The sequence below is a fragment of the Arachis stenosperma genome, chromosome 5 (genome assembly GCF_014773155.1).
Source record: "Arachis stenosperma cultivar V10309 chromosome 5, arast.V10309.gnm1.PFL2, whole genome shotgun sequence".
Taxonomy (NCBI): Eukaryota; Viridiplantae; Streptophyta; class Magnoliopsida; order Fabales; family Fabaceae; genus Arachis; species Arachis stenosperma.
In genome coordinates, this window is record NC_080381.1 from 100,833,237 (window position 1) to 100,859,473 (window position 26,237).

At 36.4% G+C, this 26,237-nt stretch overlaps 1 protein-coding gene and 1 non-coding gene across 3 annotated transcripts; both read left to right on the forward strand.

Moving 5' to 3' along the window:
* The first annotated feature begins 4,438 nt into the window (after positions 1–4,438).
* Positions 4,439–8,711, forward strand: LOC130979117 (uncharacterized). Of its 2 annotated transcripts, none has more exons than XM_057902480.1 (5): positions 4,439–4,817; positions 6,121–6,243; positions 6,600–7,450; positions 7,849–8,252; positions 8,344–8,711. In XM_057902480.1, the coding sequence occupies exons 2-5, from the start codon at positions 6,234–6,236 to the stop codon at positions 8,447–8,449; spliced, it is 1,371 nt and encodes a 456-aa protein (XP_057758463.1). In that variant the 5' UTR covers positions 4,439–4,817; positions 6,121–6,233; the 3' UTR covers positions 8,450–8,711. The 2 variants fall into 2 exon arrangements, with proteins under 2 accessions (XP_057758463.1, XP_057758464.1); XM_057902481.1 differs by having other exon boundaries at positions 6,612–7,450.
* An 11,401-nt stretch (positions 8,712–20,112) lies between these two features.
* LOC130984663 (small nucleolar RNA R71) lies at positions 20,113–20,220 on the forward strand. Its single transcript, XR_009088580.1, has one exon. It is a non-coding gene; the product is annotated as a small nucleolar RNA R71 (small nucleolar RNA).
* The last annotated feature ends 6,017 nt before the right edge of the window (positions 20,221–26,237 follow it).

Below are 26,237 nucleotides of genomic sequence, written 5' to 3' on the forward strand. Positions count from 1 at the left end.
GGTTACTAGTTTAGTATTTAAACAACTTTTAGAGACTTATTTTGTACCTCATGACATTTTAGATCTGAACTTTGTACTCTTTGACGACATGAGTCTCTAAACTCCATTGTTGGGGTGAGGAGCTCTGCAGCGTCTCGATGAATTAATGCAATTATTTTTGTTTTCTATTCAAACACGCTTGTTTCTATCTAAGATGTTCATTCGCACTTCAATATGAAGAAGGTGATGATCCGTGACACTCATCACTATTCTCAACCTATGAACGCATGCCTGACAACCACCTCCGTTCTACATTAGATCGAATGAATATCTCTTAGATTCCTTAATCAGAGTCTTCGTGGTATAAGCTAGAATCCATTGGCAGCATTCTTGAGAGTACATAAAGTTTGATGTGCAGCATAGAAATTTTTGGAGAACTACATACTTAAAATATCGACTCGTCCAACTAACAAAATACATTCGCAATAATAGTTTGTGTGTTGTGTGCAAAAATTTGTTTGCTATATGCAAAAATTTGTATTATATGTAAAATTTTGTATGCTATACTTAAAAAATTTGTGCGTTAATAAATTTTTGTACTTTTCAACAAAAATTATGTGTTGCAAAAAGCACGGAAGAGGAGAAATAGTACGCAAAATAAATACTTTTTAAATTAGTGGTGTATAAAATATTTAATTTATTTATTTATAAAAATACTTAAAAAATCAATAAAATTTTTGGTATTAAATTTCTTTAGGTAACAAAAAATAAAAATTAAATTCTACATTAAATACATAAGAGACCACAAAAAGTTTGAATGACCCAACATAAATTTTCTTATTTTAAGAAATACCAGAAGTCTTGGGGAAAAAGAGACTGCCTATATAAAGAAAAGAGATGGCTAGAAAACAAGGAGGCAAATAAATAAACAGAAGAGAAGTTTATCAAAGAAAACACATCAACAAAAGAGAAGAACGTACAGACTACAAAGTAGGGACAGCTGAACTAAGTCTGAAAATGCGAAACCCCCATTAAGATTTGCGCCAACACCCAAAGTGCTAACCGCACTTCACGCCGCCAATAGCCCCAAAATAAACCACACACTAGACACTACTCGCTCTCTGCACTCTGAAGTAACACCATCCTTATGCTGTGCCCCACCTCCACCCGAACAAAACCCTTATACCCGTCTCTCCAACGGTAAAGTTTCCCAAACGCTCCATTTTTTTCACACATCATATACCCCTCAAAACTAAACTTGGTTCTTTTATTTACTTTTTATTTTTTAATGAGATAGTCAAAGCAGGTTTTGGTTTTGTTATTTCATCTTTTTTCTTTATTTTTTTATTATATTGTTGTGATTCTGCGAGCTGCAAACGTTGTTGGTTGTTGTAGTTGTTGTTTTCGTTGTTTCAAGACACGGTCAAGGCACCAATGCGCTCGCGTCTTCGTTGCTCTCTGTGTTGATGTTTTAGGGCTTGCCGGTGTAGATTAGATTTGAAACTAGAGATAACTGAGATTTCCTCTGAAAAATTTTAGGTGCCATTTGGCTGTTCGAAAAATATTGTAAAGAAAGAGGTAAGGTTGCCTGAATAATCCATGGAACCCTGAAAAGGTAGAGAGTAAAAAAGGTGATAAATAATAATCCATTAAAGAAGCATAAATGAGAGAGCTGGTGTGACTCGGTTGGTTGTTGGTAATGTAGGTTTGGTATGGGGAAGCTTTAATTGTGACAAAATTCCAAATTCGATTATTAGTCTATTTTTGGTAACAAAGTTTTGGAAATCAAATCATGAGGGTGTATTTTCCGTGGTTCATCACCTGCTCGAATCATGCTTTAGTTATTTAACCAGTGGTTATAAAAGTTTGAATTTGATGTTGTGCATATCTTATGATATATTGACAAGAATATGAAATACACATAGACAATACATTGATATAAAAGGATTTGGATCTTCTAAAGTTTGAATTTCATTTTAGAGAGTAAAGTGTGATATTCTACCTTTGAAAAATTTCTCTTTTATATTTATTCATGATCCCACCTATAAAATCAATAGTGAGAAATCATACTTTATTTTCTAAAGTAAAATTCAAACTTTAGAAAATTCAAATTCAATATAGAAATACAATATATGATAAAATAGAAAATATTTTTTAATAAATTATAATAATATTTTAATATTTTTATTATTTTCTTTTAATTTTTTATTATTTTTTAAACTAATTTCAAATATATATATATATATATATATATATATATATTAACAATAAGTATAGATATAGTGGTAAGTGATAATATTTAAGTGTGTTTAGAGAAAAATATTACGCATGTAAAACGAATGTAATGTCGTATTCAAAATATATCAAACGGGCGAACACGACAATTCAACGAAATATCCAAATTTCATGGCACATTTAGGGTCTGTTTGGAAAATTTCAAAAGTAATTCTTTTAAGTTTTATGAAAAGTAGTAGTATTAATATCGGGTACAATTTTTAAAATTAAATTGCAATTTTTTAAAAAGTTATTTAGGAGTTTATAAAAAAAAAAAGAATAAATGACCATTTGTACCCATAAGAGATGAAAACGCTGACATTTGTACCCATCAAAGCTCGAAACTAATCTTGTACCCATGAGAGATGCTGTCCGTGTGACAAAAATGCCTTGGCTTGGATCTGAGCTTGGTTCGTGGGTTTCCGAACCTACGTGGCACTTCCACCCCCCCAAGCCAGGGTAGAATCACACAGAAACCGAGGCAACCCCTTATGCAACCCCTTCAGCTCTTTCCATACCTCACTCCACATCGAACCCTTTAATCTTCCCCAAGTAATCGTAGCAATAAAGAATATCATCCACCACGCACGCCCTCCCTCGCCACCCGAGGTCCAACTCCGTTCCCACGCTCTCCCAAGCGCCGCATCGGGGATCCAACGCGATGCCGCCGCGATCCGCCATGGCGTACACCTTGCCGTCCACCACGGCGCTTGCGTGCATCCACTTCTCCCGAACCTCCGCGGGGCTCGCCACGCGCTCCCATTTCTCGGCCGCACCACCTGGCCCTACGGCATCTGGTCCAAGAAGGAGTGGGTGCTCCCCGAAATCGACAGCAGGTCCTTTTCTCCTTCACTTTGATTTTTTGTGTTACTGATTTATTGAGTGCCTGATTTTTTTCAAAGTTTGAATTTTTTTCCATAATTGATGAAGAGGAGAATGAGTCTGGGGAAGAGATAGATGAAGACGAGGGGGACGATGATGATATTATTTTCCTTGAGAATTCTTACTACTTACTGGGCTGGCTTGGTTGACCGGTATGAAGAGATGGTTGAGAAGTACCATCCCGGATTTAGAGTGCGAAAGAGGAATGGGAGGTGGAGAAGGTGAGGATGAAGAAAGAGCGGTTAGAAAGCATGAGAGTGAGGAAGGTGTCCTTGATGGGGTCAGAGGTAGTGGGGAGGGAGAAGAGGATGGCTTTGTCTGTGTGAAAGACGGAGTGGATGGTGAGGGAGCAAGTGTCGAGGAAGAAGGGGCAAAGTGGGGTTTGAAGAGTGAAGAGTGGGGTTTGGAGAGAGAGTGTGTATGAGTAAGAGAGAGAGGGATTGAAGATAAGGGAGGGAGTGCCACGTAGGATCGGAAACCCACGAACCAAGCTCAGATCTAAGTTAGGGCACTTTTGTCACACGGAAGGCATCTATTATGGGTACAATATTAGTTTCGAGCTTTCATGGGTACAAATGTCAGCATTTTCATCTCTCATGCGTACAAATGGTTATTTATTCTAAAAAAAATGACTTCTTTCATAATATTACTATTTTTTATCACATTTCTTTTAAAATGAATATTTTTAAAATTAAAAATCTAAATACAAAATAACTTATTTATAAACTATTTTTAATAGAATTATTTATTGTTTAAATTATTTTTTCGAGTTTAATTAATTAAACTAGACCTTAATAACTCATTAACAAAACAAACTTTTAAATAGAGTTACATTTTACGAAGAATTAGTTCTTAATCTTTTAAATAGGAGACATCACGAATTCACGAGCAACCAAAGAAAAATCACTTGGCTCTTGATTAAAAGTGAAAATTTTAAATCTCATTTTGGATTTAAAAATAAAAACAAAACTTTTCTATAACTAACCATTTGTTTGTTTATTCGTGACAAATGGATTAATAATTAATCACTCGTTCCCGCTGCAGTGGTACCCTTGAAAATTGAATGTTATTTTGGGTCTGGAATTGGAATTTAAGAATTTGGGTAAGTGGAAGAGGTGGTAGAGTTGATAATTTAATGCAATGGACAAATTACATATACCCTATTGAATGTGCGATTGTATGGCATTGGAAGGTTGTAGTAGTAGTAGTAATGAAGAAAATAGTAGGGGCTGTTTGTTGCTATGCGTTAGTCTTTTGCATTAATTGCTGAACAAGGTGGATAGAAAGAGAGCGAGTGAGAAATTAGGATTAAGAAGGAAGGGGAAGTTTTTAGAGAGAGAAATTAAAGGATTTCTAGAGAGAGATAGTGTGTGTAACAGAGTAAACAGTTGACCATTATGAAGGTTATAATTACAACTCATCCATTATCTCCTCAGTATTCTGTAGCTACTTTCTTTTTTTATTAATTATTAGTTATTATTGTAGCCTAGTATATGAGTCTAATTTGGTATATTAGTTAATTAATTAGCTCAGAAGTTTTTTGGTTTCTCTCTTCTTCCTTTCTTTCTTCCTTCCTTCGTTGAGTTTCCTCTCTTAAACACTCAAAGTACATTTTTGGTTATATCAGCTTCCAAAGGAAAACTCCTCTTCCGTCTTCGTCACCTTTGGACTCTTTTTAGCAGGTAATTTATTTTCTTTCTTTTCATTTTTAACTAAACCTTCTCTTTCTCTCTCCTTCAAGCTTCATCTTGTTTTCCATAAGAAATGATCGACGCTTTTCTTTTCCTACTATAATTTGTGTATGCTATAAATTTCCTTCTTTGTTTTAGTTTAAATTGCTTTTACTTAATTTTATTAATATTGTTTCTGAAATTGTCAGTTCTCAAAGGTCTGATAGAGAGAATAAGAAGTAAAGTGTTCTTTATTTTATTTTTTAGCCCAAGAAAAGAAGATTGAAGAGAGATACAGAATCTTTATTTAGCCCTAAAGTCTTTCTCTTTTTTCTTTATTATTTTTTCTTTTCTCTTTTTCCCCCTCTCTTATTTTTATTATTATTTTACCTTTTTGATGGGGTAATGAAGGGTTTGGGTTCAGTTTAACGTTTCGATGAGACCAAATTCCCTGATTTTCTTCACAATTTGCAAAACCCAGAAGGGATTTGTTTGCGTTTTTTTTAACTGTACCTTTATGGGTGGATTTCTTTAAGTTAGTTTATTCTGATTGAGTCAGATCTAATCAGGGCTAAAGGACAAAACACTGGTAGGGTTATTATTCATCTTGTTATTCTTTAGAGTTTAGACCCTTGTGGAGTTGTGGCTTAAAATTTATGTTTTTTTTATAATTATTATTATTTCTGTAATTTTCCAGCTTATAACTTTCGAAAAAGTTTTCAGATTTTTAAAACTTTTTTATTTTTCTTATAATTTTTTCTTGTCCTCTTGTACACCGAGCACTGTACTTGGATTCTACATGGCCGAAATCTTCTACTTATAAAAAAGAAAAAGCCAACTGCTGCTTTTTTCTTTTCATTCTTTTTTTTTTCTCTATTTGATATTGTCATTGGTTTGTTTATATGGTCCCTCCTCGGTTCTACAGATTTGAGTGATAATGTGATATAATGTAAACAATGCTAACATTCTTGAAACTTGTTTTATGCTTTTTATTTCACTTAATAATAATCGTGGCGCTATGATTCGAATTTGGTTATTAGTTCTTGGAGTTTCCCTCAACTATGTAGGAGTACAAGGTATTATCACAGAATTCAGTTTCCTTTCTAAATGTTTAATGGCTTCCTAGAAATTCTGCATTACGACCTATTCTTTTCGCTTCCTTTTTTTTAGCCTTGGTGGCTTTGGTCTTCATTTAAATTTGGTTATTGCCCAAGTGATTTGGTAGAAAGCTCGAGTCCACTATGAATTTTGTTTCTGTTAAAGTACAGGTATCATTAGTTACCAGCTAATCTCCTTGGTTTTTGTTGATTTTCAGGTTCTTGCGGCACATTGTGTGATCAGAATTGCTTCATTTATTTGTAATTATCAATTACAAGTTTTTGTAGCACATACATAGAGATTTGCCAATGCATTGAACCTTGTTAAACCATGAAACTAGGTATCATACTGTTCATTTCTGGTTTCTGCAATTGGTTCTTTTACTATCTCTTTCAGCCATATGCTTTCTCTTGGGTTCACATTTTGGACTAGTATGATTTTATTCCTTGAATGGGCCTTGTATATGTCACTCTAAATATTTTGGGTGATGATTTGTAGCTTACCTCAATGGTAGATTGTTTCATGACCCATGTTTTGAATGTGGAACACAAAGATTTTCAGTTTTGTTAATGAATTAGGTTATGGGTATTTTCTTTCGTTCTTCTAGTGCTTGAATGATGATGATTTTAATCAAGTTGCTTATTGTTTTTGTGATATTCTGGTATTCCTGACTCATTTTCCACTAATTTTAAAAAGTTGTGGCCGAAGGTGACTTGGCTTTCGTACCTACAAATACTAGCCATGAGGCTGAACCTCAGTCGATTGAGTTTGATGGCCAACATCTAGACAGTGCTGGATACAAACTACAAAACCATAAAGTGAAGCAATATGAAAATGACAACTCAATTGATTTCAAGAAGCGTGAACAAGATTCAGACCTATCATCACATAACATGCAGCCAGAAGATTGCAAGTCTAGAACAGAACTTGATTTTTCTAGTTGCATGAACAATCCCAAAAATTATTGTGATGCAGAGTTCGGGGATGTTATTGATCCCTTGTCTCGTTCTAATGATTTAGAGACACTTATGAAGTTACAGAATGATATGGAATCGCTTAATAAGTCGGCTACATCACAGGTCCCTAATCCTCCAGACATGATAGATTCATTTGAGAAGTCATTGGATGTCTATATGGACAAAAGCGTCACAGAATGCGAACCAGAAATTGCAGTTTGTTACAGAGAGAATAGTAATGTTGTCAAGGATATCTGTATTGATGAAGGAGTACCAAAGATGGAAAAGATTTTGTTTGAGAACGTCAATGAAAAGGCTTACAATTGCATTCCTTCCAAGAATTACAACGACGGAAAAAAGAAGAAAGACAGCCATGAGATCAATCCACTGCATCTTCCATCAACGAAGGAATCTGATCAGGTTTCTGAAAATGATGATCATTCCAAGGATATGATGCACATAGATGAGAATGTGGCTCAAGAACTTGGTGAAAATGTTAGCACAGAGATCGCTTTACTGCAAAAGTTAGATACTCAAACACAACAACGAGATACGCAGGGTTCTAGGTCTTCTGATGAAAGTGCTGAGCAGGTGTGAACATAGTAGTGAATGTCACATTTTGTTTTATTTTATTTATTTTTGTAAATTTCATGCAGTCATGCCTCCTAGATATCACTGTGAAACATGAATTGTTCATGAAATCATCACAAGTTACAGCGCAAAATCTAGAACTTAAAAAGCTACCATAGTTTCAATTTATATGCTAGTAAGTGAAGTTTCTAGATTAGTTTCAATTTATATGCTAGTAAGTGAAGTTTCTAGATCATTGATTATTTATTTCTTACTATCTATCCTGTGGCACGCTGATCTTCTGGTGCATTTATTAAAACTGAAGTTACTATTGTCCTAGCAGTAACATTTTCTCTCCAAAATTACATGTTTTTATGTGAAAGAGAGAATTTTGAAAATGATATGTGATTTATTTGCAGGTGTCTGGTAAGCTGGAATTGCATTCCCAATCTGTGGAATCCAAAGATACAACCGAGGAAGCAGTGTTAGCTAGCCACACTTTGGCATCAGAAGTTGATGAATCGAATGGTGATGTGGAGAACAGAAACTTAACTAATGTGTTGGGTCCTTCGGATCCTGTGGCTTGTGGCAATGATGAATGTCACCGAGCTGTTGAATCTCAAGCATTTAGGCCTCTAGATGCAGTGACCGATGGTCAGGTTGCAACTAGTCAGGATCGTTATACCTTAGGCGAGTCAAGTTTCTCTGCCGTTGGCCCTGTATCTGGTCGTATAAGTTACTCAGGGCCGGTGCCTTATTCCGGTAGCATTTCTCTTCGTTCAGATAGCAGTACAACCAGCACGAGGTCATTTGCCTTTCCAATGTAAGTTTCTAGAAAGCCTCTTCTGTTAAGTAATTCCTTTATGTTATCAGTATGCAACCAAAACTAATGTTTACTTCTTTCTACAATGCAGATTGCAGTCTGAATGGAATAGCAGCCCGATCAGAATGGCAAAAGCGGAGAAAAGGCATTACGGGAAGCATCGCAGTTGCTGGAGTGCCCTTTGCTGTAGATTCTAAAGATGATTCTTCTTATTATTATTAGTATTATCATTATTATTATTTTCTTAATTTAATAGGTTAAATTGATATATACCATTTTTAAGATATCCTTGGGAGTCATGCATATAGCTATTCTCTAGTGTGCAGCGAGTTGTTTTAGAATGATGCCCGAGTTAACGCTCTTGCAAGCAAAAATCTTTAGAGTTTTTAGAGTTGCTTGCATGCCTTTTATACCTTGTAGATGCTATAATTGATTTTAATTTTATTTCCATTTAAACAATTCTTGTTACATATTACTTTTATTAAAGTCATGATATTAGAAGTTAGCATCATTATTATTTGTCTCTTATTATGGAATCTATAGATTGAACATAAAGATTTACCTCAGTCGTTAAATTGGGGGATAAAAAATCTGAGAATTAATATTTTGCCACAAGTAGCCGAACTTTATATGGAAGATGGACTAAATGATGGGTTCCAATTAGGATATTCAGTTTGATGGGAGGGACAATTAAACGTTTCTTAGTTTTAGGGCAAGTAGAAGTTGAGTTGAATTAGGTTAAGTTAGGCTCTCACTTTGGTTTATTAACAATTAAGTTTATTTACGAATTTTAAATTTGACTAACAATTATAATTTATTTATAAGAAAAGTTATCTATTAATTATAATTTGTATTCGAATAAAGTAACAATTAGATATTTGAGGAGTTCATTCTTAAACTAATTAGATCTTTAAGAAAAAAAAAAGATACTAATTAGGTCATATACGATAATAGATGATAGACATGTATGCTCTTTTATCAATGAATAGTATAAAATAAAATGAATTTGTTCATGTATTTCGTTATCTATTATGGTGCGTATAACATAGAAACGATGTAGTTTTGTATAGTAAAGTATTTATCATCTTTTGAGTTTTTATATAATAATCTATCAATCACTTTATATAATTCTATTTATCACAAATTCTACTAAAGTAAGTGAAATTTCGCTTCAAAAGTTATTATCTGCATGACAATCTTTTAGAAATAAACACGTTACAGTACATATAAGCACTACCATTATATTTTACGTAGTGAATTGATAGAAGTACATTATTTATTCATCGTTTACTATGCGAAAAATCAATCTAAATATTATAATCTAGCACTGAATTATAAAGATATTACAATCTAGATATGACAAAAAATGTTATAATAATATGTATGTAGAAAATTATATATTATTAATTATATAAAAGTGAATTCTTTGAATCAATTAGTTGAATCTATCTAAATTCAAGTTGGACTCATGAGTCTATGAGCTCAGTTTAACAAATTGTTAACTAACCAAACTCGAATTAATTCACAAAATAATTTAACTCACTTTTAATCCTACTGCCGTGGTACACATAAGTTGGTATGTCATTTGACTTAGTAGCATGATGTTTCAAACTAAAATTCCTACTAAATGATGTAAGGGCCTTTTTTCTTTTGGGTTGAATTTTGGTTATTTAAATGGGTTAATATCGCTTACGGTTGCCAAGTGGTTGTTACTTTGTTTTTGTCAATTTTCAGAAAATATATATTATCTAGTTCAAAATTCTAATTCCTTATTCTTCGGTTGTTTAGTGGCTTCTATTGTAATTCTTTGGCTGCGTTTGTTTTTTTACTATTGAGATTGAAATAATGAAATTAGAAGATTGAAATTGAATATTGTATCTAGTAATTAGGAACTAAAATTAAAATTTTATTATTGGAACACAATTTTAAATGAAAATTACAATTTTTATAACATTTTTTTATAAAAATACTCTTATTTAATTTTTTAAATTCTAAATTTATCTTTCAATCTCTATATTTATCTTAGACCAAATATAATATTAAGATATAACTCAATTTAAAATATTTTATATCAAATACAATATAAAAATTTAATTCATTTTTTATTTCAGTCTCTATTCCCATTATCTACCTTTCAAACTCAATTTTCCTTCCAAAGGCAACCTTAAAACATGAAATTATAAATGAACTCTCATATCATGCATGTTGATCAATAGATTTTGATGATGCACCTGTCTTCTTGGTCAAATGGCATTTTTATCAACAGCTAATACAACCCCAAAAGTTTAGCATGAAGAGTTGACCAGAAAAATTGGATTCGTCATTTTAAATTTTTTGATATATTAATTTAGAAAAATATGTCTTAGAAGAAGTAGAATTTTGAGCATTGTTTTGGTTAGGTGGAAGAAGAGAAGGGTCATTCATGAATCCAAAGTTCATGGTTTTCAACCCATTTACAGGATCAGGGCACTGTTCCTCTACACTGGGGATAATGGGAACTTGGTTGAATCTAAATTCATTGAAGAAACTGGAGTTGAAATTAGGATCCATTTTTAAAGGCATGAAATCTGAAAGAAAATTCACCTCTTCCATCAGTATTATTAATCAAAAGTATAGTTATGTGTCACCAAAACCTTTACATGCATAGTAGTTTGTGTATTAAAACTAGCTGAAGAGGGAAACTTTAGAATCCTAAGAGCTTGAGCTGCGTGATTCATGCGTACAAAAAATGAAATTGAGGAAAGAATAGACAAATTGTTGAGTAAGTAAACCTGATTATCACAACAAGTAAAGAGCTCGAGATTAACAACATGCAGCACAGCAGCAGCAGAAGAGGGTAGTTCCGTTTTTTTCAATGTTTTTTAAAAAAATAAATAAAATAATTGGGTATAGTTAGTTGAATATAAAAGAAAGAGATGCAGAATATAGAAGAGAGAAAGAGGTAGAGAAACGGTTAAGAAAATAAAACTAGGGAATTATGAAATGGTGGCAAAAACAAGTCACACTATGGTCAAAGACAGCGAATCTTAAAAACAAGTCACACTATGCTATGGAAGATAATATTCTAAATAATTTGGGTAGTGATACTTGAGAGGTCCCTAGATAATAAGTTGATTCTATACAATCTTTTCTCGGGTTAGTAGCTGAATTCAATTATTTTCAAGTTGTTTTGCTTATAAAATATCATTCAAGAAGACTTATAAAAGAAAATTTGTGAGGGTGCTTCTGAAAATGAAGCATATATTAAAGTATTTGATAAAAAGAATTCAAGTTATATTAGAGGTATAGGATTTATTGTTCATCTATCTCAAGTGATTGAATCCTCATCTTATCCAAGAAAATCTTTGTAATCTACTACAACTAATAGATTATCAAGAACTGAAAATCAAAATTTGAAATTACAAATACAATTTTTATAAGAGTAAGTAAATTTTTTTCTGAATTATAGAGAGAGTCAATTACTACCCTATTTTTTACTAAGGTAAGATAGGTATATACATTATACATAAGGATATACATTCTACTTAATTTTATAGACCTGCATACTCAATTTTCATTATCAATAACTTCTTCTAAAATGATTGTAGTTTGTAATCGTAGCCTCTTATATAATGCTTGTTGATTTGTTAAGCATCCTAAAATATTCTCTAAAATATATTTTTTTATTTTTAATGGTAAGTTGCAAATTTTGAATCATCGACACAGACAAGGTTATCTTCTTTTGCCAATCATGAACCTCAACAACATAGGCCATCCAACATTTAGGGTCCATTTGGAAAGATTCAAAAGTAATTTTTTTAAACTTTTGACTTATGAAAAGTAGTAGTATTAATGTCTGGTGCAATTTTTGAAATCAAATTGAGGCTTTCTAAGAAGTTATTTAGGAGCTTATAAAGAAGTTAAAAAAAATGACTTCTCTCATAATACTACTATTTTTTACTACATTTTTATAAAGTAAGCACTTTTAGAACTAAAAATCCAACTACAAAATAACTTATTTATAAGCTACTTTTAATATAGTCATTTATTGTTTAAGCTATTTTTTCAAAAGGAGTTTAATTAAGTTGTTTACCCAAATTGGACCTTAAAAGGGTTTTATGATTGAATTGCTACCTTTACATGTTTGGATTAAGTTAAAATTTTTGAATTTACATATTATGGATTATGACTATGTAAAACTTGTAATTAAAATTTAACTTTTGAAATACATTGTTGCTATTTTTGTAAAAGTTGTGGGATTGAATTTAGATTGTTGAAATACAATGTCAATTATAGAGAATTCAACTTTTGATAACAGAAAGCTTTGATTTTGGAGAGACTATAACAGTTTAAAATAGTCACTAAATACAGGGAAAGACTGTCACAAGAATTAGTAACTTAGTGACGATTTTAAATCGAAAAATTGTTACTAAAAATATTGTGACGGTTTCAATAGTCACTAAATATACATAAAAATTAGCACAAAAACTAGTAACTTAGTGACGGTTTTAAATCATCGCTAAATATTGTGACGGTTTAAAATAGTCACGAAATATAAGAAAAATATGTCATAGGATTTAGTAATTTAACAGCAGCTTCAAAATGTCGTGAAATAGAACATAAAAAACACATTGACAAGTGTTACAAATTAGTGATGATTTTATACTTCAAAAACTGTCATAAACAGTTTAGCGATACTCATTACCAACGATAGTCCAAAATCGTCATTATGTCAGTTGGCGACACTCAAATCCTACACTACAAGAAAAGTGCTGAATACCGTCGGATTCATAAAATAAATTCGACGGTAAACCGCCGGTAATTAGTCTACCGTTGGATTTACCATTGTTCTGGAGTTGATGGTATAAATAGCGCCAAAAATTGTTTACCGGAAGATTATTTTTGTCCAACGCTAATTACCAGCAGATTTTCCATCAATTTTTCATGAATTTGTTGCCATATCACGTGTTTTAGTGCCTAATTGCCGTCGAATTTGTCTGCTGGCAAATCCTACAGTAACTTTTTTGGCATAGTTAAGCCACAATTAGTTGTCAAACTAAAACTCTTGTTAACAAAATCGTTAGCAGAAACTCAAAATTACCAGAAATCAACAAATTCTTTTCTTAAAAATAAATGGTCTGAATATAATAAAATGCCACGGAAGTAGAATACAATGAAGTAGACATAAAAAATAAACCCTAGAGATCCCAATAATCGTCGTCATCATCTTCCCCCTCTTGAAGCGGCGGCGTAGGTGTTGATGTCGGTGCCCCACCAGTAGTGTTGTCGCTGGTACCAGCAGTGCCACTACCTCCATCACGCATTTTCTAGTTGAGCACCTCTATCTGCTCTTGCAAACAATCTAGCTGCTCCAGATTCTCCGTCAGGTCCAAGCAGATGGCAACAGTTCCTCCCACCCATGTAAGATGGTCCTTGTACCTCTGCTCAGACTTCTCTGCTTGTTGGTGAAGCTCCTGTGTCAGCTTCTCCTCTTCCCTCAGGTTGACAACTTCCTGGGGATCGGCAGGGATGGTGATTAGAGGCAAAGGTAGAGGAAGACGCCAATGCGGATGAGCGGAGGCCACTGGCGAAGAACCACCCTAACCCGAAGTTGAGATTCTTATGGGATTCAGAGGCAGTCTCGCGCCATACCCTATTAGGATCTAGCACTAAGGTCTCGGAGCCGGCTTCGTCGTTTCCATTAGGCAGCTAATATTACTGGGTTGCAGCCTCCAATCTCTATTTGTAATTGGTGCGCGAAATTGTGATCACTACAACTTCGCACAACTAACCAGCAAGTGCACTGGGTCGTCCAAGTAATAAACCTTACGCGAGTAAGGGTCGATCCCACGGAGATTGTTGGTATGAAGCAAGCTATGGTCACCTTGTAAATCTTAGTCAGGCAGACTCAAATGGTATAGTGATGTACGAATAAAACATAAAGATAAAGATAGAGGTACTTATGTAATTCATTGGTAGGAACTTCAGATAAGCGTATGAAGATGCCTTCCCTTCCGTCTCTCTGCTTTCCTACTGTCTTCATCCAATCCTTCTTACTCCTTTCCATGGCAAGCTTATGCAAGGGTTTCACCGTTGTCAGTGGCTACCTCCCATCCTCTTAGTGGAAATGTTCAACGCACCCTGTCACGGCACGGCTATCCATCTGTCGGTTCTCGATCAGGCCGGAATAGAATCCAGTGATTCTTTTGCGTCTGTCACTAACGCCCCGCCTTCAGGAGTTTGAAGCACGTCACAGTCATTCAATCATTGAATCCTACTCAGAATACCACAGACAAGGTTAGACCTTCCGGATTCTCTTGAATGCCGCCATCAGTTCTTGCCTATACCACGAAGACTCTGATCTCACGGAATGGCTGGCTCGTTTGTCAGGCGAGCACTCGGTTGTTAGGCGATCAACCATGCATCGTGTATCAGGAATCCAAGAGATATTCACCCAATCTAAGGTAGAACGGAGGTGGTTGTCAGTCACACGTTCATAGGTGAGAATGATGATGAGTGTCACGGATCATCACATTCATCAAGTTGAAGAACAAGTGATATCTTGGACAAAGAACAAGCGGAATTGAATAGAAGAACAATAGTAATTGCATTAATACTCGAGGTACAGCAGAGCTCCACACCTTAATCTATGGTGTGTAGAAACTCCACCGTTGAAAATACACAAGAACAAGGTCTAGGCATGGCCGTGAGGCCAGCCTCCCAATGATCTAAGAACTAGATGTCCAAAGATGAAAATACAATAGTAAAAGGTCCTACTTATAGAAAACTAGTAGCCTAAGGATGAGTAAATGACATAAAAATCCACTTCCGGGCCCACTTGGTGTGTGCTTGGGCTGAGCAATGAAGCATTTTCGTGTAGAGACTCTTCTTGGAGTTAAACGCCAGCTTTTATGCCAGTTTGGGCGTTTAACTCCCATTTTGGTGCCAGTTCCGGCGTTTAACGCTGGAATTTCTGAGGGTAACTTTGAACGCCGGTTTGGGCCATCAAATCTTGGGCAAAGTATGGACTATCATATATTGCTGGAAAGCCCAGGATGTCTACTTTCCAACGCCGTTGAGAGCGCGCCAATTGGGCTTCTGTATATCCAGAAAATTCACTTCGAGTGCAGGGAGGTCAGAATCCAACAGCATCTGCAGTCCTTTTCAGTCTCTGAATCAGATTTTTGCTCAGGTCCCTCAATTTCAGCCAGAAAATACCTGAAATCACAGAAAAACACACAAACTTATATTAAAGTCCAGAAAAGTGAATTTTAACTAAAAACTAATAAAAATATACTAAAAACTAAACCAAATATACTAAAAACATACTAAAAACAATGCCAAAAAGCGTACAAATTATCCGCTCATCACAACACCAAACTTAAATTGTTGCTTGTCCTCAAGCAACTGAAAATCAAATAAGATAAAAAAAGAAGAGAATATGCAATGAATTCCAAAAACATCTATGAAGATCAGTATTAATTAGATGAGCGGGGCTTTTAGCTTTTTGCTTCTGAACAGTTTTGGCATCTCACTTTATCCTTTGAAATTCAGAATGATTGGCTTCTTTAGGAACTCAGAATCCAGATAGTGTTATTGATTCTCCTAGTTAAGTATGATGATTCTTGAACACAGCTACTTATTGAGTCTTGGCCGTGGCCCAAAGCACTCTGTCTTCCAGTATTACCACCGGATACATACATGCCACAGACACATAATTGGGTGAACCTTTTCAGATTATGACTCAGCTTTGCTAGAGTCCCCAATTAGAGGTGTCCAGGGTTCTTAAGCACACTCTTTTTGCCTTGGATCACAACTTTATTTCTTTCTTCTCCTCTTTCTTTTTCGATTTTTTTTTGTATTCACTGCTTTTTCTTGCTTCAAGAATCATTTTTATGATTTTTCAGATCCTCAGTAACATGTCTCATTTTTCATCATTCTTTCAAGAGCCAACATTCATGAACCACAAATTCAAAAGACATATGCACTGTTTAAGCATACATTCAGAAAACAAAAATATTGCCACCACATCAAAATAATCAAACTGTTATAAAATTCAAAATTCATGCAATTCTTTCTTTTTTCAATTAAGAAAGGTGATGGATTCATAGGACATTCATAACTTTAAGGCATAGACACTAAGACACTAATGATCATAAGACACAAACATGGACAAACATAAGCATTAATTTTCGAAAAACAGGAAATTAAAGAACGGGTCCACCTTAGTGATGGCGGCTCTTTCTTCCTCTTGAAGATCCTATGGAATGCTTGAGCTCCTCAATGTCTCTTCCTTGTCTTTGTTGCTCTTCTCTCATGATTTTTTGATCTTCTCTAATTTCATGGAGGAGGATGGAATGTTCTTGGTGCTCCACCCTTAGTTGTCCCATGTTGGAACTCAATTCTCCTAGGGAGGTGTTCAGTTGCTCCCAATAGTTTTGTGGAGGAAAGTGCAATGAGAGGGGTCTCTTGTTTGCTCCATCCTCTTCTTAGTGATGGGCTTGTCCTCATCAATGGGGATGTCTCCCTCTATGTCAACTCCAACTGAATAACAGAGGTGACAAATGAGATGAGGAAAGGCTAACCTTGTTAAGGTAGAGGACTTGTCCGCCACCTTATAGAGTTCTTGGGCTATAACCTCATGAACTTCCACTTCTTCTCCAATCATGATGCTATGAATCATGATGGCCCGGTCTAGAGTAACTTCGGACCGGTTGCTAGTGGGAATAATTGAGCGTTGGATAAACTCCAACCATCCTCTAGCCACGGGTTTGAGGTCATGCCTTCTCAATTGAACCGGCTTCCCTCTTGAATCTCTCTTCCATTGGGCGCCCTCTTCACATATGACTGTGAGGACTTGGTCCAACCTTTGATCAAAGTTGACCCTTCTAGTGTAAGGATGTTCATCTCCTTGCATCATGGGCAAATTGAATGCCAACCTTACACTTTCCGGACTAAAATCCAAGTATTTCCCCCGAACCATAGTAAGATAATTCTTTGGATCCGGGTTCACACTTTGATCATGGTTCTTGGTGATCCATGCATTGGCATAGAACTCTTGAACCATTAAGATTCCGACTTGTTGAATGGGGTTGGTAAGAACTTCCCAACCTCTTCTTCGGATCTCATGTCGGATCTCCGGATATTCACCCTTTTTGAGTGAAAAAGGGACCTCGGGGATCACCTTCTTCAAGGCCACAACTTCATAGAAGTGGTCTTGATGCACCCTTGAGATGAATCTTTCCATCTCCCATGACTCGGAGGTGGAAGCTTTTGCCTTCCCTTTCCTCTTTCTAGAGGTTTCTCCGGCCTTGGATGCCATAAATGGTTATGGAAAAACGAAAAAGCAACGCTTTTACCACACCAAACTTAAAAGGTTTGCTCGTCCTCGAGCAAAAGAAGAAAGAAGAGAGTAGAAGAAGAAGAAATGAGGAAAAAGGGAATGGCTTTTGTGTTCGGCCAAAGAGGGAGAGAAGTGGTGTTTAGGTTGTGTGAAAATGAAGGGGTGAAGAAGGGTATATATAGGGTAGGGGGAAGGGTAAGGTTCGGCCAAGTGAGGGTGGGTTTGGGTGGGAAAGTAGTTTGAATTTGAATGGTGAGGTAGGTGGGGTTTTATGAAGGATGGATGTGAGTGGTGAAGAGAAGATGGGATTTGATAGGTGAAGGGTTTTTGGGGAAGAGGTGTTGAGGTGATTGGTGAATGAGTGAAGAAGAGAGAGAGTGGTGGGGATCCTGTGGGGTCCACAGATCCTGTGGTGTCAAGGAAAAGTCATCCCTGCACCAAATGGCAAACAAAATCACGTTTTGAGCCAATTCTGGCGTTAAACGCCGGGCTGGTGCCCATTTCTGGCGTTTAACGCCAGGTTCTTGCCCTTTTCTGGCGTTTAACGCCAGTCTGGTGCCCCTTTCTGGCGTTAAACGCCCAGAATGGTGCCAGACTGGGCGTTAAACGCCCACCTGCTAGCCTTACTGGCGTTTAAACGCCAGTAAGTTCTTCCTCCAGGGTGTGCTGTTTTTCTTCCTGTTTTTCATTCTGTTTTTGCTTTTTCAATTGATTTTGTTACTTCTCATGATCATCAACCTACAAAAAACATAAAATAACAAAAGAAAATGGATAAAATATAACATTGGGTTGCCTCCCAACAAGCGCTTTTTTAATGTCAATAGCTTGACAGATGGCTCTCATGGAGCCTCACAAATGATCAGAGCAATGTGGGAACCTCCCAACACCAAAATTAGAGTTTGAATGTGGGGGTTCAACACCAAACTTAGAGTTTGGTTGTGGCCTCCCAACACCAAACTTAGAGTTTGACTGTGGGGGCTCTGTTTGACTCTGATTTGAGAGAAGCTCTTCATGCTTCCTCTCCATGGTGACAGAGGGATATCCTTGAGCCTTAAACACAAAGGATTCTTCATTCACTTGAATAATCAGTTCACCTCTATCAACATCAATCACAGCCTTTGCTGTGGCTAGGAAGGGTCTGCCAAGGATGATGGTTTCATCCATGCACTTCCTAGTCTCTAGGACTATGAAATCAGCAGGGATATAATGGTTTTCAATCTTCACCAAAACATCCTCTACAAGTCCGTGAGCTTGTTTTCTTGAATTGTCTGCCATCTCTAGTGAGATTCTTGCAGCTTGTACCTCAAAGATCCCCAGCTTCTCCATTACAGAGAGAGGCATGAGGTTTACACTTGACCCTAAATCACACAGAGCCTTCTTGAAGGTCATGGTGCCTATGGTACAAGGTATTGAAAACTTCCCAGGATCTTGTCTCTTTTGAGGTAATTTCTGCCTAGACAAGTCATCCAGTTCTTTGGTGAGCAAAGGAGGTTCATTCTCCCAAGTCTCATTTCCAAATAACTTGTCATTTAGCTTCATGATTGCTCCAAGGTATTTAGCAACTTGCTCTTCAGTGACATACTCATCCTCTTCAGAGGAAGAATACTCATCAGAGCTCATGAAAGGCAGAAGTAAGTCCAATGGAATCTCTATGGTCTCATTTTGAGCCTCAGATTCCCATGGTTCCTCATTAGGGAACTCAGTGGAGGCTAGTGCACGCCCATTGAGGTCTTCCTCAGTGGCGTTCACTTCCTCTCCTTCCTCTCCAAATTCGGCCATGTTGATGGCCTTGCACTCTCCTTTTGGATTTTCTTCTGTATTGCTTGGGAGAGTACTAGGAGGGAGTTCAGTAACTTTCTTGCTCAGCTGTCCCACTTGTGCCTCCAAATTCCTAATGGAGGACCTTGTTTCAGTCATGAAACTTTGAGTGGTTTTGATTAGATCAGAGACCATGGTTGCTAAGTCAGAGGGGTTCTGCTTAGAATTCTCTGTCTGTTGCTGAGAAGATGATGGAAATGGCTTGCCATTGCTAAACCTGTTTCTTCCACCATTATTGTTGTTGAAACCTTGTTGAGGTCTCTGTTGATCCTTCCATGAGAAATTTAGATGATTTCTCCATGAAGAATTATAGGTGTTTCCATAGGGTTCTCCTAGGTAATTCACCTCTTCCATTGAAGGGTTCTCAGGATCATAGGCTTCTTCTTCAGATGAAGCATCCTTAGTACTGCTTGGTGCATTTTGCATTCCAGACAGACTTTGAGAAATCAAATTGACTTGTTGAGTCGATATCTTGTTCTGAGCCAGAATGGCATTCAGAGTATCAATCTCAAGAACTCATTTCTTCTGATTAGTCCCATTGTTCACAGGATTCCTTTCAGAAGTGTACATGAATTGGTTATTTGCAACCATTTCAATTAGTTCTTGAGCTTCTGTAGGTGTCTTCTTCAGATGAAGAGATCCTCCAACAGAGCTATCCAAAGACATCTTGGACAGTTCAGAGAGACCATCATAGAAAATACCTATGATGCTCCATTCAGAAAGCATGTTAGAAGGACATTTTCTGATCAATTGTTTGTATCTTTCCCAAGCTTCATAGAGGGATTCTCCATCCTTCTGTCTGAAGGTTTGGACTTCCACTCTAAGCTTACTCAATTTTTGAGGTGGAAAGAACTTTGCCAAGAAGGCATTGACTAGCTTTTCCCATGAGTCCAGGCTTTCTTTAGGTTGTGAGTCCAACCATGTCCTAGCTCTGTCTCTTACAGCAAAAGGGAATAGCATAAGTCTGTAGACCTCAGGGTCAACCCCATTAGTCTTGACAGTGTCACAGATTTGTAAGAATTCAGCTAAAAACTGATGAGGATCTTCCAATGGAAGTCCATGGAACTTGCAATTCTGTTGCATTAGAGAAACTAATTGAGGCTTAAGCTCAAAGTTGTTTGCTCCAATGGCAGGGATAGAGATGCTTCTCCCATAAAGGTTGAGAGTAGGTGCAGTAAAGTCACCCAGCACCTTCCTTGCATTGTTGGCATTGTTGTTGTTTTCGGCTGCCATGTCTTCTTCTTTGAAGATTTCTGTTAGGTCCTCTATAGAGAGTTGTGCCTTAGCTTCTCTTAGCTTTCGCTTCAAGGTCCTTTCAGGTTCAGGGTCAGCTTCAACAAGAATGCCTTTTTCTTTGTTCCTGCTCATATGAAAGAGAAGAGAACAAGAAAATGTGGAATCCTCTATGTCACAGTATAGAGATTCCTTGAGGTGTCAGAGAAGAAGAAAATTAGAAGGAAGAGGTAGAAGAATTCGAACTTAATCAGATAGAGTTCGAATTGTGCATTGAGAAGGAGTGGTACTCCATAAATAGAAGGATGTGGGAAGAGGGGAAGAGAATTTTTGAAAATTAATTAAAAAGTTTTTTAAAATCATTTTGAAAAATTGATTGATAATTTTCGAAAACTCAAAGTGGAAAAAGAATCAAGTGAGTTTTGAAAAAGATTTTGAAATTAGAAGTCAAAAAGATTTGATTGAAAACTATTTTGAAAAAGATGAGGTTAAGAAGATATGATTGGTTTTAAAAAATATGTGATTGAGAAGATATGATTTGAAAACAATTTTAAAAAGATTTGATTTTAAAAATTAATGACTTGCCTAACAAGAAAAGATATGATTCAAACATTAAACCTTTCTCAACAGAAAAGGCAACATACTTGAGATGTTGAATCAAATCATTAATTGATAGCAAGTATCTTTGAAAAAGGAAAGAAATTGATTTTGAAAACATTTGATTGAAAAGATATGATTTGAAAAAGATTTGATTTTGAAAAACTTTGAAAACTTGAAAAAAAAATTGATTTGAAAACAAAATCCTCCCTCTTGTGCCATCCTGGCGTTAAACGCCCAGAATGGTGCACATTCTGGCGTTTAACGCCCAATGCACTACCCTTTTGGGCGTTAAACGCCCAACCAGGCACCCTGGCTGGCGTTTAAACGCCAGTCTGTCCTTCTTTACTGGGCGTTTTAAACGCCCAGCTTTTTCTGTGTAATTCCTCTGCAGTATGTTCTGAATCTTCAATTCTCTGTATTATTGACTTGAAAAGACACAAATTAAAAATATTTTTGGATTTTTAATAATAAGGAATAATCAAAATAAAACTAAAATCAAATAACAATGCATGCAAGACACCAAACTTAGCAGTTTGTATACTGCTGACACTAACAAAATGAGAATGCATATGAGACATATAAGCACTCAAGTCAAGAGAATTAAAAATCAGAGTAATAGAATCATCAAGAACAACCTGAAGATTAATGAAGACACATGCATGAATGCAAAAAGAACAGAAATATGCAATTGACACCAAACTTAACATGAGACTCTAGACTCAAACAAGAAACATAAAATATTTTTGGTTTTTATGATTTTGTAATTTTTTTTGTGCTTTTTCGAAAATTAAGTAGAAAAAGAAAATAAAGGTATCAAAATTCTTAATGAGAATTCCAGGAATCATGCAATGTTAGTCTAAAGCTTTAGTCTAAAGGAATTAGACATGGCTAGCCAAGCTTCAGCAGGACATTGCATTCAAGAGCTAAATTGATGAGAATCAATCAGCTTTGGTGATGATAAGAACATCACCTTGAAACACTAGAATTCATTCTTAAGAACTCTGAAAAAAAATACCTAATCTAAGCAACAAGATGAACCGTCAGTTGTCCATACACAAAACAATCCCCGGCAACGGCGCCAAAAACTTGGTGCGCGAAATTGTGATCACTACAACTTCGCACAACTAACCAGCAAGTGCACTGGGTCGTCCAAGTAATAAACCTTACGCGAGTAAGGGTCGATCCCACGGAGATTGTTGGTATGAAGCAAGCTATGGTCACCTTGTAAATCTTAGTCAGGCAGACTCAAATGGTATAGTGATGTACGAATAAAACATAAAGATAAAGATAGAGGTACTTATGTAATTCATTGGTAGGAACTTCAGATAAGCGTATGAAGATGCCTTCCCTTCCGTCTCTCTGCTTTCCTACTGTCTTCATCCAATCCTTCTTACTCCTTTCCATGGCAAGCTTATGCAAGGGTTTCACCGTTGTCAGTGGCTACCTCCCATCCTCTCAGTGGAAATGTTCAACGCACCCTGTCACGGCACGGCTATCCATCTGTCGGTTCTCAATCAGGCCGGAATAGAATCCAGTGATTCTTTTGCGTCTGTCACTAACGCCCCGCCTTCAGGAGTTTGAAGCACGTCACAGTCATTCAATCATTGAATCCTACTCAGAATACCACAGACAAGGTTAGACCTTCCGGATTCTCTTGAATGCCGCCATCAGTTCTTGCCTATACCACGAAGACTCTGATCTCACGGAATGGCTGGCTCGTTTGTCAGGCAAGCACTCGGTTGTCAGGCGATCAACCATGCATCGTGTATCAGGAATCCAAGAGATATTCACCCAATCTAAGGTAGAACGGAGGTGGTTGTCAGTCACACGTTCATAGGTGAGAATGATGATGAGTGTCACGGATCATCACATTCATCAAGTTGAAGAACAAGTGATATCTTGGACAAAGAACAAGCGGAATTGAATAGAAGAACAATAGTAATTGCATTAATACTCGAGGTACAGCAGAGCTCCACACCTTAATCTATGGTGTGTAGAAACTCCACCGTTGAAAATACACAAGAACAAGGTCTAGGCATGGCCGTGAGGCCAGCCTCCCAATGATCTAAGAACTAGATGTCCAAAGATGAAAATACAATAGTAAAAGGTCCTACTTATAGAAAACTAGTAGCCTAAGGATGAGTAAATGACATAAAAATCCACTTCCGGGCCCACTTGGTGTGTGCTTGGGCTGAGCAATGAAGCATTTTCGTGTAGAGACTCTTCTTGGAGTTAAACGCCAGCTTTTATGCCAGTTTGGGCGTTTAACTCCCATTTTGGTGCCAGTTCCGGCGTTTAACGTTGGAATTTCTGAGGGTGACTTTGAACGCCGGTTTGGGCCATCAAATCTTGAGCAAAGTATGGACTATCATATATTTCTGGAAAGCCCAGGATGTCTACTTTCCAACGCCGTTGAGAGCGCGCCAATTGGGCTTCTGTAGCTCCAGAAAATCCACTTCGAGTGCAAGGAGGTCAGAATCCAACAGCATCTGCAGTCCTTTTCAGTCTCTGAATCAGATTTTTGCTCAGGTCCCTCAATTTCAGCCAGAAAATACCTGAAATCATAGAAAAACACACAAACTCATAGTAAAGTCCAGAAAAGTAAATTTTAACTAAAAACTAATAAAAATATACTAAAAACAAAACCAAATATACTAAAAACATACTAAAAACAATGCCAAAAAGCGTACAAATTATCCGCTCATCAGTAATCCTTTTGTGTCACACACGTTGTGATTAGGATAAGATTTAATTGAATTTAAACCAAATAAATTCGAAACTTAGAATTAATTAAAACTCACATAATGGGCCGCAGACCACTTGTCAGCAAATCTCTCCTTGTTGGCCTTCAAGATATGGGTATACTTGAAGGTCTCCGCTAGTGTCGCCTCACGATCTAATGACTTAGACTGCACATCAAATCAACGAATAAAATAAATCAACAAACAAATAGTTCAAGTAACTACTAACAAACATTACCAAACTACTTACCTGTCTACTCTTCGTCTTCATGAAGGTCATCGATCCACTGATACTGAAAAATTAAATTCGTATAACTATCGGCAAGTATACCGGGTCGAATCAAGTAATAAAACTCACTATGAGTGAGGTCGATCCCAGGAGGATTAAAGGATTAAGCAATCAATAGCTAATTGATTATTCTAGTTAGACAATCATAGTTGAATGATAAGTAAACAAGAAATGTAAATGACTTGAATTTAAAAGAAATCAATAAAGAACAAGAAAATAAATGGCAAGAATATAAAGTACAATAAAGTAAAGTGCTAGAAAGAAAGTGCAAGAAAGTAAATAGCTAGAAAATAAACAATTAGAATTAAAAATGAAAAGATCATTGGGATCAAGAGATATTGCATTCTCAGGATCAACAATTCTTATCTCCTCTTCAATTATGCAATCATAGATCTCTTGGCAAATCATAAGTAATCAGACCCAATCTCTTGGTGATTTTATTTCTCTTAACTTTATCAATTAACAATCTCTTGATCTAATTGCTCATGAGAAAAGATGAATTTTGATTTCTGATTCAAAAGCCACACAACCCTCAAGGTATCAATTCAAAGTGGTTACATGTCACATACATGACTAAGAATTATCAATCAAGAGAATTATGAGAGAAGAGCCTCAAACTGAATTCTATGACTCCTTTCTCAAGTTCATCATAGAATTCAAATAGATATAATCCCTCTCTCGATAGTAATTAGATCTTTGAAGCACAAAAACTCTCTCTAAAGAAGCAATGAAAGAAGAATTGAAGATGAAGAATGAAAATAAATCAATCCATTAAATTGCAATAGAGCTCTTTTTTCCAATTGAAAGAGTTAGTGACTCATAACTAAAAATTTACAAGAGTGGGTATGAAAGAAAATGGAAGAGAAAAAAAGTGTGGGTGAGAAGAGCGGAGTCCAAACACCCGCTCCCGACATTCCTCCCTCAATATAATAAAACTAAAGCCTATTTATAAGCTATCCTAGATCAAATTCAAAACAAATTACAATCAAATGAAAATTAACTATTCTAGATGATTTTTGTGGCCTTGATTTGTTCACAATTGTGGTCTTGCTTGCTTTAAGTTTGAGTGGAATTTGAGTGAATTTAACTGAACCAAAATGAAGCTCCAGGGGTCACTTATCATGTATGGGTGTTGATTTGGGCGTTGCTTAATCAAGCACCCTTCATACTGGGTGCTACTTTCACTTGTGACGCATATGCGTCCCCCACGCGTACACGTGATCCTTATTGCAGGCGCTAATTAATCGAGCGACCCTCTAATCCTGGCGTTGGATTCACTTTCATGTGTATGCATTGCCCACGCGTACGCATGACCTTTTTCAAAGGCGCTGAGTAAACAAGTGCCCAAACCAGTGCCAAAACCAACGCCAGGTCCTTGCTTCCAGGAGCGAAGTTCCAATTCTCATGCGTACCCGTTGCCCACGCATACGCGTGACCTTTTTGTGGGCATTGGTTAAATGAGCGCCAATTCCAACGACTGTTCCAGTGCCAGCTTGCTTTCAGGGCAACGCCACTTTAATCCCAACACCAATTCCAATGCCACTCCCTCAAGAATGCTTTGTTTTGTGCTTGTTGCTTCTTTTTTTTACCATTTTCTACAAAAATTCATCAAATCAAAGAGATCAAAGCAATATATGACTTAAGCACAAAAATACTCAATAATTAAGCATATTTAATTAAATTTTGATATGAAAAAGTATAGCAAAACACAACATGATGTGTAGGCATCACCCACCCGTATACTTTGACGACCTCGAAGAAGCCTTGTTACCGATATTTGTCAGAAAACAATGCTTGAACCCCTCATCATTTCTAAAATGGGCCTCTAGTTCCTTCTTGCTGGATGGATGGATCCAGGTCGTTAGGTTGTCCTGCCCCTGATGAACGTCGTTCATCATCTCCTGAATTCGTTTAGTTGCTCGGTGGTCGTAAATCTTTCTAATCATGAGATTCTGCTCCGCATCCCATATGAATTTCAACTG

Bases quoted from the DNA above. Each gene is read 5' to 3' on its own strand.
- LOC130979117 (XM_057902480.1), top strand. The intron at 7,451-7,848 runs GTGTGAACATAG...ATTTATTTGCAG, and splicing joins CTGATGAAAGTGCTGAGCAG to GTGTCTGGTAAGCTGGAATT. The intron at 8,253-8,343 runs GTAAGTTTCTAG...TCTACAATGCAG, and splicing joins AGGTCATTTGCCTTTCCAAT to ATTGCAGTCTGAATGGAATA.